General features: G+C 32.0%; 1 protein-coding gene across 1 annotated transcript; it reads left to right on the top strand.

Annotated features, from left to right (window-relative positions):
• The first annotated feature begins 4,809 nt into the window (after window positions 1-4,809).
• On the top strand, window positions 4,810-8,472 carry LOC137823523 (alpha/beta-Hydrolases superfamily protein). Its single transcript, XM_068628710.2, has 2 exons — window positions 4,810-6,009; window positions 7,594-8,472. The coding sequence occupies exons 1-2, from the start codon at window positions 5,159-5,161 to the stop codon at window positions 8,129-8,131; spliced, it is 1,389 nt and encodes a 462-aa protein (XP_068484811.1). The 5' UTR covers window positions 4,810-5,158; the 3' UTR covers window positions 8,132-8,472.
• The last annotated feature ends 9,352 nt before the right edge of the window (window positions 8,473-17,824 follow it).

Raw genomic sequence — 17,824 nt, 5'->3', positions numbered from 1 at the left:
TTCAAGTGAAATGGATCCAAGTTGTTTTGGTAAAAAAAATAGATTCAAATATAATTTCAATCAAAATAAATTTAAGTTTTTTTTATTGAAGAAGTAGATTCGAGTTGACTATTTCGACATGTTTCCAAAAGTAAAACACAAATTCTAAAATATGGAAAATGCAATTTTATTGAAGACAACCTTACTAAAAACTATTGAGAAAAAAAATCAAAAAAAAAATCAAGGAAAAATAGTGTCGTATCATGCCTTTCAAAATAAATTGTTCATCATGAAATTAGCAGTATAAATTTAACTAAAAGAAAATCTAAGGTAAAAATTTTAATTTAGTGCAAAAGAAATGATAAAGAAGTTGGTCTATTTTCACCTCCTTTTTCTTGCCAAAAATATTTTTTTTAATATGCAAAATCATGTGGTAATAAAAATACAAGCAATTCATTTCCAACAAGTGAGTCACAACCTTTCTATTTTGTTACATTTCATTTTATAAATGATATACATTTCAAAATTATGACTAGGCATACCAAAATAAAGTTAACATAGAAGGAACAATTGTACTAAAAAAAATAAGACAAATAGAAAGCATTGAAACAACGTAACTTCTAAAAAAATTAATAATTGATAATCATCATCAGAGGAAAAAAAAAATATTTGCTTTATACTTTTAGCCATTTTATCTCTCATAAGTCTTAACCCACGGTGGGTTTGTGAAAGTATGACTAGTTTTACACGCCCCACTTTGGGTGTCAAATGTTCTAGCCAAGATAAAGTTGGGTGACTTCCGAGATGATCACCGGATCATAATCTTTCTGGATTGAATATAAGGAGAGGAGGGGGTTCCACCTACTGAAAATTCTCCGACGCTCAAGCCAGTGAGAGCATAAATCCACGTAGCTTTTTGTAATTTTTGATATGTTGCGGTTTGATGAATGCATTAAGTGGGTTAAATGGATGAATAAAATTGAATGGTGAAGATGAATTTGGTTGGTCAATATAGAGACTTATAAGAGGTGAGGTCAACTCCTAAGTGATTATAAGTTAGACACAAAACTAGTGCTAACAAAGAGTGAGCAAAGAAGACAAATTGTGCACAAACTTAGGCATCATTTCCTTATCAATTCTAAGTTAAACTTATAAGATGACTAACACTTATATTTATAGTGCTTAGGGCAATTAATGTACAATTTTTAACCCTAAAAACACTTCACTCCTAACTTCACGAGTGTTCTACTCCAATTGGATAAAATTCTCTTCATTCCCATGATGACAATAAACTTTCTCTCATTGGAGTAAATCCTCTTAAATTAGAGGTTGACAAGTGACCATTCTTAGTTGGTGGAAATCCTCTCCATTGAGGGGATGACATGTGAACCTTCATACCTTCCATGTCATTCCATGCTTTCTATTTGCACTTTAGTCATTTATTTATGTACCCTAGATGGACTAAAGTTGCATTGGGTCCAAGGAGGCCCAATTGTAACTCTAGTTGAACTCTCTTTTCCTATTTACACCCTACTCTAATTGGCCAATACACGACTCATGAAAAATGGCCCAAATACAAGCCCAAAATTAAGTTTATCTACTTTGTACAATTTTTACAAAACTAGAGAATTTGGAAGAGCAAACAATAATTACTTCTCTCCAAAAAGAGAGTCTTCTGAGCTCCTTCTTCTTCCAATCTTCTAGCCATGACCCTTTTCAGAGGCCCATTACGAGTCTTTCCAGTTGGTCACCCATTAGTGTATAAAGTGAGTATAGTGTCAAAATATGAGTTAAATCTACTCCTTGAGTGTGGTGGCTTATTTATAAGTCTCCATAGGCCTAAACAACTAATATTGACTTTCAATAGCCTTCGTGAGGGATAATTAGATTTAAGGATAATATCATGTAATAAAATCAACGTATTATATAATAAAATCAGAGTATCATGTAACGAAATCAGAGTAACATGTAATAAAATCAGAGTATCATTTAATAAAATTGAAGTATCATGTAATAAAATCAAATATCAAAGAATTATGTAAATTGTGTGATAATAAGATTGATTGACAAAATATGATATACTTGTGCAATTTTAAGTTTATTACGTGGTGATAAATCCGTATGATTTTTAAAGAAAATATCTGATATCTTGGTTAATTTCAAGAGATTATGCTAGGAAGTAAATGTGGGTCTTTTTGCAAACTCGTCCACCGATCATTTTACTTTGTTATGAGCCATAGACACATATTTGGGCCAGAGAGATATTCATATGTTTTGGGCCAAGACGATATTTCACGAATTTGGGTCGGGATGTACAACTACTTTTTTAATCCCTAACATTAAATTTAAGATAAATAATTAACATTAAGTGATGTCAGACTATATTAGACGTATTGAAACAAGACCGACAAATATCCTAATTATCCCTAATGATACTATGCTAACAAATTTAAGATTGGAATAATTTTCATAAAATAAATTTTTATTTTTTATCCTTAAAATTTTGGTGATCAATTAATTTTATTCCTTGTAAAATGTAAGAGTTTTCTCTTAATCATTGCAAAATATTTTTCTCTAATTTTCATCCTTCCAAATATTAAAATCACTACTTTTTTAGTTCCTAATATTAATTTTAAAATAAATAATTAACATTGATTTGACATTTCTTCAAACTTGTCAAAAAGTGTGAAATGTTACGATTATATTACAAAATATTGTTGACATCATTTGAAATGGTCTATTGACCTTTTATTCAATACGTCCCTTGAAATCTCATACCGAGATGAATAGTAGTGGCTATTGGAGAGACTAAAAGTAGAAAAAGAGTTAAGAACTGGAATCAAATTAACGGGACTAAACACATATATAAGTTTTGGATATAAAATCTACATTTTTCATAGTGTAGTTTGGGCCTTGGGTATGAATTCGGTTTGTGCATAATTTTTTAAATAAACTTAATTAATAATGGATTGGTTTAGGTTAGGTCTATTAATTTGTTTAAAGTTTTCTATGAATATAAATGAAAATTAAAAAATACATATATTAATAAAATGTATAAATAATAATTGAAATATAAAAGTAATATGAATTGTAAGGGGCTTGTGTTTTCGTTAGTGTTAAAACATAGTTTAAAAATTATAAGTATGTTTTAAATAAGAAGGATATATATATATATATATATATATATATATATTTTATTTATTTATTTTTCAATTCTTTAAAACCATTATATTTTCAAAATCTAAATCCTTTAACTTTTTTTATAGAGATAATTGATGATTTTTTTGTCCCTTTTCTTTATTGAATTCATGGCACCTAACCGTATTTTTGCAAGTTATTATAAAATTATTTATATTAAACTTGATAATTGAAATTTATATATATATACTCAATTCCTCATATATCATTATTTACACTTTTATTTTTTCAGCACCATTTTGTTTTTATTTTCCTATCTAACACTCTTTTGTTTTTACTTCTCTATCTAGCACCACTTCAAAAGTAAAAATAAAATAAAGTAAATAAATTAAAAAAAGTAATAATTTTAATTTTGAATGCATTAAAAAATAAATATTTTTAATTATTAATAATAAAGAAATTATTTTTTATTAAATAAAAATAAAAGATTAATAAATTAAAAATGTTTAGTTTACTTTTTTTTGTAAGAATGAAGAAAATAAAAAATTAAACCTTACAACAACATAAAAGTTAAATCTATAAACATAAGGATTGATATGGAGATAAGAGAACAACATGGTCGAACAAAAAATGTTTATATTGTCAAACATGAGGACACAAGAAAAAATGTGTCCAACATTATTAGATCGTTTACTTCTCGTCATTAATTATGTTTCATTTTGTACAAACTATTTAATGTACCATTGAATAAAATATTAAATGAATGATCATCTCTAATTTATTTTCCTTTTTTATGTTCAAGATATACTTTTTTTAATATCGCCCTATATCTTTTATTTTTATCTTGTTTTGATTTTTATATATTTTATCTTTATTTTATTTTGTTTTGTCTTTATTTTATATATTTTATGTTTTAAGTTATTATTTTTTTCTGCCATTCTTTATTTATTTCTGTTTTTATTTTATTTTTATTGTTGTTGTTTTTATTTTCTACATTTATTTATTTTTGCATTTTTTTCTTCTCATTTTTAAGTATTAAGTGTAGCATTTGCATTAGTTTTTTTTTTAGGATTTTACATTTAGGATAGACACTTCAATATTATTTGTGTCCATTACTAATTAATACTAATTGACTTTGGTTTTTTTTATAATTATGTTCTGTATTTTTTATTTGAAATTAACATGATTATGTCATCAATAATAATAAAAATAAATACTAATTTTTGTTTATAGATTTAAATTTTATGTTGTTGTAGGGTTTAATGTTTTATTTTCTTCATTCTTAAAAAAAATTTAAACTAAACATTTTTAATTTATTACTTTTTTATTTTTATTTTGTAAAAACTTATTTCTTTATTTATTAATTATATTTCTAACTATTTTAATAGTTACAAATATTTTTTTTAATGTATTCAAAATTAAAATTATTAATTTTTTAAAATTTATTAATTTATTTATTTTTTTAATTTTAAAATGGTATAAGAAAATAAAAGTATAAATAGTGTTATAGGAGAATTAAATCATATGTGTACGTTGTGTTATATTTAAATAATTGTTAGAATTTATGTTTTTTGATATTATTTAAAGATAGCATGTATATATTGGTAAAATAAATTTGATGGGTTTGAAAAGCTATATTAATCTAGAAACATAATAAGATTATAAGTTGGATGATGAGAATGAATAAAGTTCAAAGTAGGATTGCTGAATAAAAATGGTAAAAAGAGAAAAAGTCCAAAAAATGGGAACACTAGAAAGAAAAGTCACGGAAAACATAAGCAGTTTTCAGCGAGGGGCGTAGAGCTGCACGTATGTGTATGTATGTATCCTTTGCAATCACCAAGAGACCCTTCATCCAACTCAACCACCGTCACAGAATCATAAATTTTCTTGCCCCATAAACCATAATCGATCCCAATCTCAAACAAAATTCGCATTTTGAAGGTTCAGCGAAACATAGAAATAATTTTTGGAAGAATTAGAAAGAAATTGAGAAAGGAAGAGAGAGTGTTACAGTGGAGGAAGTAGTGGTGAGAGAGAAATGCCAAGTGTGGCTGTCAAGCTCTACAGCGTGTTCTTCAAGTTCCTCTTGAAGCACCGTTTGCAGAACCGGATCCAAACCTCTTCCCAACACTCCGACCCGTTTGGTATTACCACCCGACCCGAAGAGTCTGTCGCCGCCGCTAATCCCTCCTTCGCCGACGGCGTCGCCACCAAAGACATCCACATCGACCCCTTAACCTCTCTCTCCATCCGAATCTTCCTCCCCGAATCGGCCCTCACCGCTCCCGAGCTACATTCCAAACCTAATAATCGCCCCAATCACGAGCCTCAGCCTCAGCCTCGATCCGCGCGCCTCGATTCGATTGCACGCAGGAAGAGCTACGGGCCGCCGCTCCTAGAGGAGCGCCGGAGCAACAGCTGCGGAGGGGGCTCCAGCGTGGAGGGTTTGAACCTGATGACAGACGGTGCGTACAGGGGTTACTCGCCGCCGGCGGGGGCGAAGGGGGAGCGGCGGAGGCTGCCCGTGGTCCTGCAGTTCCACGGCGGGGGGTGGGTTAGCGGAGGGAGCGATTCGGCGGCGAACGATGTTTTTTGCCGGCGGATCACGGAGTTATGTGATGTGATAGTGATTGCGGTGGGGTACCGGCTGGCACCGGAGAACCGGTACCCGGCGGCGTTTGAGGACGGCGTGAAGGTGCTGAATTGGCTGGCGAAGCAGGCGAATTTGGCGGAATGTAGCAGGTCGATGGGAGGTGGGAGGAGTGGAGGGCATGGTGGTGGTAATGGTGGTGGGGAGTTCAAGAAATCGGATGCTCATAAGCATATTGTTGATTCCTTTGGGGCTTCTGTGGTTGAGCCTTGGCTGGCTGCTCACGCTGATCCTTCAAGGTTGTTACTATTTCATGATGATTGTGTTTTATTTATTTGGTTACTATTATGTGGAGTTAATGGTTGTCTGATCAATGATTTATGAATTTAGGTTGAAATTTGATCTTTCATGGTCCTTGTTCTTGACTTGTTATTGGACTGCATTTTGTTGTTGTTTAGTGTGTGTGTAAACATTTCCATTGCCTCTTTTGTATAGAGATAGTGAATCAGGTAGGTCAAGGATCCTGAATTGGGGAGGGAGAGTTTTCTAATGAAAGTAGGTAGGGACTAGTTTAAGCTGAACTCCAAATTTTATGTTAATTACTCAGTGGCAATGGATTTGATTCATCTGAATCATAAATTATATATGCTTGGATAAAATCTAGGACTCAAGATGAGAGTTTTCTTGTGACAATGTTTGATATATTTGACAAGGTCACATTGTATGGAAGTTTTAGATTTGGGGAAAATAGCTGTTAACTTTTTTTACCGATTCAATAATTCCCGAATTTCCATCTCAAATGTGGTCTATATCTAACTTTAGTTGTGCGTAAATCACATTTTGGTGCACATTCCGGTTACAAACTTATAGATCTGGTTGGCTGAAACATACTAGAGAGAATGAATTTCTCTAATATTGTTTGTACGTTTATGTTAAGCATTATGTGTCCATAGGTCACTTATAATACGTATTATGAAAAGTACAACACATTGAAAGAGAGGTGACAAGGTGATGCCTGATGATGGCATGACAAGTATTCATATTATGGAGAGGTTACTTGTTGGCTGAAACCAGTCATTCTGCACAACTGTTAAAGGAATTAGAGGGAGACTTTTGTTTTGTTAGAATTGGACTTGTAGACATGTATCGCTTAAGCAAAATTTTATGGATGTTTTTCTCCTAAAATTTCTTTTGTTCTTTCTTGCCTTCTGATGGTTTGTTATTGTCAGTATTGGATTTCCGTTTTCCTACAATGATGGAAGCCTCATGCACTAAGACACTCTTCTAAACTAATCTTTCAGTTGTGGCCACCCGATCTAAACCATTTCTTCTACACTAAACGATTATGTATCTTCTTCTGATAAATCCCAATATTAAATGATGAAGCTTGGTTATGGAATCTTTGACAATATTTATAATCAAATATCATAATTTTGTTTCTTCAAAATAGTTCTTTTCAAATAATAATCAGAACTGATCAGAAGGAATATTTGACCATCGTTAAAGATGATACGGTTAAAGGGAAAATTCTAATATTCTCTCTATGTAATACTCTAGGTAGCTTTATAACAATTCATATATAATTTGGTAATATTTCATTTTTTACGCAGTGGCTTTTATTTGTACGGTTATATGGCTCCATTTCCAATTGTTACATTCTGAGTGGAGTGCTGTAATTCTGAGAGTAACTAAGAATCTCCTCTACAAGGGCACTTGCATGTGTGCATTGGGAGTTAACAAATTCATAAATGTTCTTTTGTATTGTTGGTCACACTAATTTCTTCCTGATATGCTTCCTTTGGTTCCAGCTGTCAGATAGTCCTCATGGAGTAATGTATTTCACCATTTTCAGTTAATATTTGTTTTTTTTAATGTTGAAACAGATGTGTTCTTCTTGGATCAAGTTGTGGTGCCAATATTGCAGACTACGTAGCTCGTAAAGCGGTGGAAGGAGGCAAACTTCTGGACCCTGTCAAGGTGGTAGCGCAGGTTCTAATGTATCCATTTTTCGTAGGAAGTGTTCCCACACGGTCTGAAATAAAGTTGGCAAACTCTTACTTTTATGACAAGGCCATGTGTACGCTTTCATGGAAACTCTTCCTACCTGAGGAGGAATTTAGTTTGGACCATCCAGCTGCTAATCCCCTTGTCCCGGACCGAGGTCCTCCTTTAAAGTTGATGCCTCCAACATTGACAGTTGTGGCCGAACATGACTGGATGAGGGATCGTGCCATTGCATACTCAGAGGAGCTCCGGAAGGTGAATGTGGATGCACCTGTTCTTGAGTATAAGGATGCTGTACATGAATTTGCAACGCTTGATGTCCTTCTCAAAAGCCCTCAGGCCCAGGTTTGTGCTGAGGACATAGCCATATGGGTGAAGAAATATATTTCTCTTCGGGGTCATGAATTCTCATATTGAGTAGGATATAGCAGATTCAGATGATGATTGGCAGGAAGACGTTTACACCTCATGGGACCTGTGATATATTATTTGATTGGTTTTGATTCTTGATAAGGTGTTTGATGTTGACTGGTTCCATGTTTATACCTGGCCAGTTTATTATTTTTTGGTTTGTAAAATAGAGTTGTCTGAGTAGCATTAGTTGAGCCACCAAGATGCATTCACCTCGTACATACTGCACTTGACCATTCTTGGGCCATTTTCCCTGTGTATTATGAGTCTTCTTTCTCACTAAAAAAATGAAAAATTTAAGGAACCATATTAAGTGTGAGTATATGGTATCCAATTCATTACCCAATCTAAGATTCTCCAAATGGTTTGAGGGTATGTTCAACTGGCCACACTGAACCTCAAAACTCTAGGTGTTGTAGATTTCATTGATTTTTATAGCTATGTCGGTTATATTACTGATTTAAATGTACTAATATGCAAACAGCGCTGTGTCCATTGAGAACTGTTCTCCTTTTTGTCACTAACTGTGCAGCGTTGGACTCTGACTTCTCCGGTTTCACAACTAAATGGGGAGAATTTGCGCAAAAGATGTGAAATTGAAAAGCTCTCTTAAATCTTATACTGAATGCTTACCATCATCCCACACTTATAGCAATATTACGGGTGATATTCAGTTGATCTTCTAAAGTGATGGGGAGGTGTGTCTTTTGCACATGCTGCATGAAGGGGATAGATATGCACAACAGACCTTTTAGCAGATCCTCGAATAAATAGTTTTTGGGCAATGAATTTCTGATCGAAAATTAATTTGTTGTGATTGAAATAGAAAACAAATTTATGATAAAAAATTAAATAAATTAATGGTTTTTTATTTTGTCCAACAACTTCTAAACATTTTTAATTTGAATGGATTGAAGCTACAAAACGATTACTCTTTTTAGAGATTACAAATTATATATGTTGATAGAAGAATTTAATTCGGATATTATTTTTTAATTCTAATTTTATAAAAGATGTTTCATTAAAAGAAAATTACACAAAGGTAATGGCATTTTGTAACCCTATATTTTGATGCTCTCCATAAAATTTGAAATTTTAATTTTATTCTTTAAAAATTTATATTCTTGACTATACATTTGGAAATAAAATTCGTAAAATTTGAAATATATATTTTATGAACTTTTTAAATGTTATTTATTTGTTGTAAGTTGTGTACTATAAAATTTAACCTTTTAATACAAAATTTATTTTTTAATAATAACAATATTTCTATTCTACTGTTAGTTGGTTTAATATATTTTTTTAAGTGTGAATACAAGTTATCTAAAAAGTCGTATATAATCTATAAATCATTAACATAGAAATTTAATAAGACTACTCAAAATCTTAGCAATAGATAAGGAGATATCTGTTTGTGGTATTTGATATCGGTTGAAGAACAAACTTTAAGATAATATTAGTTTAAATTTCAAAGGATAATAGATAAGTAACTAAGGCTTATAATATAAAATACACTCCTCAGTAGGGAGTTTCCTGAATGTTATAGTTTGAGCATTGACGTCCATCATGGGTCAGCGAAACATTTTTGAACACTCTTTCTTTTATTGGAAAACCTAATATAATGTTTCAGGAGGAATGATGAAGAACCCTAAACCCTAAATCATAAGATGTTAGTAAAATTCGACATACATATTTTATATTAACAGGTAAAATTTGAAATATATATTTTATGAACTTTTTAAATGTTATTTATTTGTTGTAAGTTGTGTAATATAAAATTTAACTTTTTAATACAAAATTTAGTTTTTAATAATAACAATATTTCTATTCTACAATTAGTTGGTCTAATAATTTTTTAAGAGGGAACACAAGTTATCTAAAGAGTCATATATAATCTATTAATCATTAACATATAAATTTAATAAGACTACTAATAAAGAAAAAGATATTTGTTTGTGGTACTTGATGTCGCTTGAAGAATAAACTTTAAGATAATATTAGTTCAAATTTCAAAGGATAACTCACCAATTAAGACTTATTATAATATAAAATATACTTCCCAGTAGGGGGAGTTTCTTGAATGTTATAATTTGAGCATTGACGTCCATCATGGGTCAGTGAAACATTTTTTAGCACCCTTTCTTTTATTGGAAAACCTAATATAATGTTTTAGGAGTGATGACGAAGAACCCTAAATTCTATGATGTCGGTACAAAATCAAAATTTCAAGTATTTCTCTAATTTTTTATCTAAAAGAGAAAAGAACTAACCTACAATAGAAGAATAATGAAAGTAATTTAATAATTGCATAATCATAATCAGGTTTCTTATCTATCTCAATTGTTGTTTTTTCCCGTGTACTAATATTAATCATCAATTTACCATTACAAAAACATTTAACAAATAATTTTGTGTGTGTATGATATAAAAAAAGTTATCTTAAATAGATTCAAAATGATTGGTTTCGTAAAAAGTATATTAACAAAATATTTTAGAAAATATATATATTTTTATTTAAATTTAAATATATCTTTGGTCTAAATATTTTGTTTGTTTTAATAAAATATGTTATGAGATATATATTACATTATTTAATTTTAAATATATATTCTTGTTCATATTGTATTATAGTTAAGTACTTTAAATAATGATGTAATATAGTAATATAATATATAACAAGTATACATTTAATATATTAATGAAGACGGTGATGGTACCATCACATTGGTAACTCACTTTTAATTTTTATAAATTTAACTTTTATTATATAAATATTTTAAAGGTATGAAATTTTTATGATAGTATTTTAATTTTTAATTTTACTATGGTAATTTAGTGTTACTAAAAGTGAGATGAATGTGTGAGTTGTATGAGTTGAATGATCTATTCATTGAAGGGTTGTCGAGCTTTGATAATGATTTAGTGGTGATTCACCTGCAAAAAAAATTTCAACACTCAAGTTAGTAAAATTTTAGAGAGATATAACAATATTCAAGTGAGTATATGAGATGGGTTGAGTACTTCCTAAAATGGTATTTATAGGCTTTTGGTCCTACTAAACTATCTCGTTAACCGATACCTATTATCGGAGTGACAACGAAAGTCAGTTATTCCAGTGTAACCGAGTTATACGGATTTGCAGGTGGTTAATTCCTACTATCTCAAGTGGGTATTATCTACCCAGTATTTTTTTGGTATTAGATAGTACATAAGATCCCAAGCTTGGGAACTGATTTTAGGGTAATCAAGCTTTTTGGATTTTAGTCTATTTACATCTTTGTCGAGCTCTTAGAAGCGGGTCGTATTTTCAAGACTAGTCACAGATTGGATTGCACAACCATTTATATAGCTCGTTGGTCTGAGCTTAAGATAGTTAAAGGCCAATTAAGGTGGTAATTATTGTCATTAAATGATAATTAAAATAGTAATAATGACATGTCATAATGAGGAAAAAAAACTCATGAATATTACTGAGGTTTTTTTTTTTTTAATTTCTAGTGACAAGTTATATGGCTTCAAGGTGTCTCGTTAGTTTGGTAGTTGACGTTTCACCAAAAAGCTACCTCGGGGGACACATTGTCCTAAGTGGATGTAATGCTTCATTTTTGGCGTTTGTCTCTCTTCAAACTACTTTTCAAATGTTAGGATTTTAAATGAAACATTTTAAAAGATATATAAAATTAAACATAATACAATTGCTTCATCTTCTTTTGCTTGCTTACTTATCTTGGTGTGCGACCTGCTTTAATTCTTCCTCAATCACTTTTGTTCCTTATTACATTTGTTGTTTGATCCCTCCTAGGTATGTTCAATGTCTACTTCCTCTTTTTCTAATCTTTTCTCCTCCTTTAGGAATAACCCTCTCGTGAGTAGAGAGGTTGTTAAGAAGATCTCTCCATGAGTCGTATCGACACATTTTCCATTGAAGGGGATGCTCTAGAGGAAATCGTTCCTTAGGTTATCCCTGTCATGACAAAGACGATTGTCATGGTGGCCACTACCACCATGTTAGGGAAGAATAAGGCTAGTGCCACCCCTGACTAGGAGAAAAGCCTCCTCTTAAGATGTTGAAGAAGCCTCTGGGCCAAATTTGTCCAAGAAGGCAAGGAAGGATAAATTCCTTCCGATCTTCGACCCTAAATACTCTTGGGTACTCGGTAAGGTTTCTTATTATGCCTTTGATTTTACTTCAAAGGTTAAGATGGAAGAGTTTATATAGTTTTTTAGTGTATATTCTAACACAATGGTCGAGTTCATTATGGTCAAACCTTGTGCTAAGGGCGATCGAGTGTGCATGAAGCCTCAGTCTGATGATGGGGACTTTAGTTATGTTTACAAGTACTTCTTCAAATAACTCAATATTCAATTCGTTTTAAGAACAAATTTTCCTTGATCCTGTCGATGCATTATATGTTCACCATGGATCTAAATTCTACACAAAATCACTTGAGAATACAATTGTAGTCACTTACAAGATCTCACTGTTTTGTGATTCCCTCAACTCATTAGGTAGAGTTTTGGTGGTGGATTATGTTAAATCAATTTAAGTTTAATTGAATGCCACTTCTTTTACTCATTAAGCAGACCAAATCAATTGTGGTACAGTTGAGGATTGTCGTATCCACAAAGAATTAACGATATTAAAGTATAATTATCTTTCAAGATGAAGTGATACGAAAGTTGGAGATAGTTTGCATATAACTTTTATAAATAAACTAACTATTAGTAATGATAAAACTTCTAAATATTAGATTGAGAGGTGAAGTTTAGACAAATCACTAAAGCAAGGAAGTAATAATATAAGTTGGGATTGAAATAACTTTGTGAATTTATTTTGCTACTATTATTTATAAATGCAATGTTTATTCAAAATCCATGTTTCTATTTTGGCTAAACCAAGGTGATTCCTCGTTCATGGTTATCTAGAGCAATAAGCCATTGTTATGGCTTACCTTTGCATTAAGATGGAACAGTCCACCATAGTCTGAGCTCCATGCTCTATCACCATTGAATTCTATGGCTGGTTGAATAGGGTTCATAAACATGAAATCGCCTTCCAAACATTCATGCCCTATGGACAATCAATGCTCGTTCCTCACCATTGAACATTAAACACACTACCAGACCCAATGAATTTGAATATTAAAGAGAAACATGCATCTATAAAAAATAATAACTCCAAAAATATCACATTGCAAATGGTCAATCTTGGTAATCAAGATTGGCTTAAACGTTTCATCAAGCAGTTGGTGTGCAGTTTTCAATTTCAATTTGGCGTTGGCTGGAAATTGCTGAAAGGGGTGCTGTGTGGACGCAATTACAAATCAGTAAATTTAATTCTGGTTTTAATTCGATGAATTTTTAGTGCAGTTTTGAGTGAAGCGAGAAGTGGTGCTGTTTGGTGAAAAATTAAATGAGAACATGAAGCTTTTTCAGTGCAGAACCGAATTTAATTAAAGCATTTTCGGTGAATGAATTTTCTGGTGCAATTCATAAGAGTGCTGCTCATGAATTGGTGCTGAACTGTTTCAACAAGAATTGACAATAATTAAGTACACAGTGACATACAATTTCAGAACCTGTGGGTGAATTGTTGCATATTTCTCCAAGCCGTACACTGGATAGTTCATTTGGAGTCAATTAACATTGTTTTACTGGTTTTGGTGGCTGTTATTTTTACTGAATATTGTGATTCAATTTTGCTGTTTCTGTTACAAATATTTGGTTTCAAATTACCGTGTTGAGTTTCATTGCAGCATTGGAATGTGAATTTGAAATTTTTTCCGTGAGCAGCTGGTGCAAGTGATTTGGTGCAGTGAAGTTTTAATTTCTGAGGAAAGTGAAATATTAAAGGTAGAAGGCAAAGCTTTGGGACCCAATGAAATTGGTGAATTGGCAATTGAATGGCACTTTAAATTTGATTGATGACTACTACGTGCATATCTTGGTGCAGCTGGAATTGGTGGAAGTTGTTTTGTGAGCTGCTGGAATTTGGCCATTCCACAGTAGGACCAATTGTTGATTTGGAGTATTTCATTGATAAAATTGAAACAAGCATTTGATTTACCGTGGGGTCCATGGCTTGTTGAATAGAATTCTTTGATCAATGGAATTGGTGTACAGTGAAATGTGAGTTTGTTTTATCCTAAAACAAAAGCTCAGGCAGTTTACAATTGAAGAAATTTTAATTGGAATAAAACGTGGCAGCAGAATTTAATTGGCTGTAGTGAAGCAATTGGGCCAATCCATATTGGGCCAACAACATTCTGGGTCTCATCAGAAATTTGGTCATTATTTATTTTAATTTTATAATTCATTGTAGTGTCTGGCTTTAGGTGTTTATTTTTTGATTGTTTATTTTCTTTTATTATCTTTATTTTTTGTTTGTTTTAAGTTTTAGATAATCTTTGTGTTTGTTATTTCTAATCTTCTTTGAGTTTGACTCTCCAAAATGAGTTTTTACTGTTTTTATTATTGACCTATTGAAATGAAATATATCTTAGATTTGTTCTTTGTGAAAATTGAGTTAAGTCCTAAGAGAAAACAAAGGACTTTGCAAGGAGTACCCACCTTTGGAGGACAAACAAGTAGAGACTTGGAGAGAAACACTTGTGAGGGAGAAAAAATAATTTTGAAGATTTTTTTTTAAAATTTTTGTGATATTTCAATTTTTGTAATTTGGCCATTATCTTTTCTTTAGGTATCTTGGAAGAGCCTTTGATGTTCTTCCATCTCTTAGAAGTTATCCGTTTTCTTTAACTTGCTTATTAGATAAACACTTTTAGACTGTGAGTGTGTCTTGAAGGTTCATATGTGCTAACAAGCCTCACCATTACGAGTCGTCTAGTTTAATTTTTGCAATTTAAATTCTTAGTTTTTAAGATTTTCTTTTAGTTTCTTTTTTTAGAAAACTCTTTGTTTGTGTTAAAGAAGTTTTCGTTCGAAAGAGATTTGTGAAGTGTATTGGGATAGGTTCTAGCCATAAAAGATTTGGTACTTAAAATTGTCCACTGTGACCCCACCTCTCTTTCTTGGGAATTTACCTTGTGTGCTAAACTCATTTTTCTTCTTTTGAAAAATCTTTTAATACAAAACTTAAGATGTCTAGGCATACTTCTAACCATAGAGTAAGTAACTTAGGATCTTTAGAAAAATGTTTCACACTTTTGGATGCTAAATTTCATAAAAGGAAAGGGGAAAATTTGAAAGAAAGAGATGTTAAACTTCCATTATTGATGATAAACTTTGAATTTTAAGGTAAAAAGAAGAGATAAGAGCTTGCAAAAAAATGAAGAAAATTTATAAATGGAGAAAAAGAATATTACAAGAGAAAAATAATTTAGAGAAAAAGAACATGTTAGAAGAGAAAAACAATTTAGGGAAAAATTACAAGCTTTTAAAGAAGGAAAGATGTAGGAAAGAAGAGACAAAAGAAAAAAAATAAAGGAAAATCCTTTTTCTGGAGTTGAACTTGACATTTACATAAATTCTTCTTCTTTAGAAAAATTATGTGAGGAGTTTTTTTGAAGAAAAACCTCTGTCTAGATTTGAACCCGACATAAATTCGTCTAGAGAAAAACCTTGTGAATAATTATCTGAAATGAAACAAGATCAAAATATTAGGCAACTTCATAAGGTAGAAAAGCAGAAAAATAAAGATTAAAATAAAAGTACTCCTTGGGGTACTTTATATCTATCTTTCAACCGGAAAGGGGTACATTTTCCTTGAAAAAAGGTCTTGTCTTACATTGACCTTGGAAGAAAGGTCTTGTCTTACATTGACCTTGGAAGAAAGGCCCTGCCTTATATTTTTATTTTTGTACATATATTGTTTATTTTACTATTTGTTGCTTTTATAGGATGATATTTGATCTTGGAGGAAAAACATGAATCTAAATGATAATAAGGTTGTTGTCCTGAAAAAACAATGTAGATATGAGGACAAATCCTTCTCAAGAGAAAGTGGATGATGGAATTTGAAAACTTTCCACCCTTGTATAATTTTAAATGTTGAAGCATATCTTTGATTCAAGTGATTAATCATGATTGTTACTATTTTTGTCAAGGATTAAAATATTGAAGAGCTTAGAAATATTTTTCAAAACAAAAGAATTAAATTCAGAAAGTTCATCTATCGCGAAAATAAAGGCTAGAGTGTTTAAAACTTTTAGAATTGTGAGGCTGTCTATAGAGTTTAACATATAAGAGTATTTATCATGTTTAACACTTCTGAGATAGTCTAACACATTTAGTACAGTGAGAAAGTCTTAGACATTTAACATTGTTAGATCGTCTAACATGTTAATACGTACACCGTCTCATACATTTATCTTAGCACTGCATATATGAAAATAAAATTTGATCTTTTATTATCAGCAAAGAATTCATAAAATTAAAATGGGCACTTCAGGGTGTCCCATCCCCGTATACATCAAATTTGATTCTTGAATACCAGATAGCACATTCGAGGCTCACAAAACCTGCTGAACAATGCATGAACATATCCTAAAAAGCTACTATGAGAAAAAGCGCACTTTCCAACAAAGTGCCATTTAGCTAGACAAATGACCATTATCAAATAGTAAAGCACAATTCTGGTGGCCTCAAAACTGGATGGAAGAGAAAGCAATTCACCATAATCAGTTTCCAAGATACCAAAAGCAGAAAGTATTGATATTCTGACAGCAACACACCAAACCAGAATTTTTTGAAAAAGGTTGATAAAAGCATCCACTCTTCAAAACCACCTCTTCTATACTTCACATTGTACCGATCCTACCTCCACAACAACCTCCAACTGATAAGATATTCTCATTTAGACATGACAAACACATGATTTGTGTTTCAAAATTGCATCAGCTCCTTCCCAGAACACCATAGGGGTTTGAATCAGCACAAAGAATTTTTCATCTGAACTAAAACATGCCCCTAAGACACCCCTAAACCTGCACCCTGTAGTTACTAAACTCGTTCCTGCAAAACTGCTCCTCCAGACACCAAAAATACTAGCTGCTTGAGGCTTGACCTCTACCACTGGTATTTGTAGTTCATACTGAGCTTCACTTTTCCAAAGCATGACAGAAAGTAAAGTTAACAACCACAAAATTGCTCCAATCTTAAAACCTGCAGAGGTACAAAACATGATACAACATCATGTTTTTCTTATCAGATAACAAAGAAATGGGTTTCAAAAGTTCTATTCCACCCACTCCTACTTATCATCCACTTGGTCCAACATTTCTTGCCCAATAACCCATCATTTTAGAATGGCTGCCCACCAAACCAATGCAACAAAAAATATATGGATACTCTGATCCTTGGCTCAAGTTATTAAGTTATTATGTAGCTGAACCCACCCGTGCCTAGTCCCCGAGCCCCGGCAGCCCCCCAATTGGACTTCATATACCTGATACAACCCGCACTTAACCATCCAGCTTTACTCCTTATACCTGTTTTACTTACAATACAGGTTCAAACCAAAAAACTACCTGCATAAGCAGTATATAATATATACTTGTGTGACTATATCTACTTCTCCACCATGTGGCCATCCATCAACCTTACACAAGCTTGTGACGTTAGATTCTAGAGTTTGATGCTCATGACAATACTCTTTCCAGCTTCCTTCCAACTAACCACTGAGCCTTCACAAACTTTGCCATTTGATTTCACATCCAATTCGATATCAGCAGCAAGAGG

The sequence above is a fragment of the Phaseolus vulgaris genome, chromosome 8 (assembly GCF_051622355.1).
Source record: "Phaseolus vulgaris cultivar YP4 chromosome 8, ASM5162235v1, whole genome shotgun sequence".
In the NCBI taxonomy this organism is placed as follows: Eukaryota; Viridiplantae; Streptophyta; class Magnoliopsida; order Fabales; family Fabaceae; genus Phaseolus; species Phaseolus vulgaris.
The sequence above is the reverse complement of the archived record's forward strand: the minus strand, read 5'-3'. Positions and strand labels throughout refer to the sequence as shown.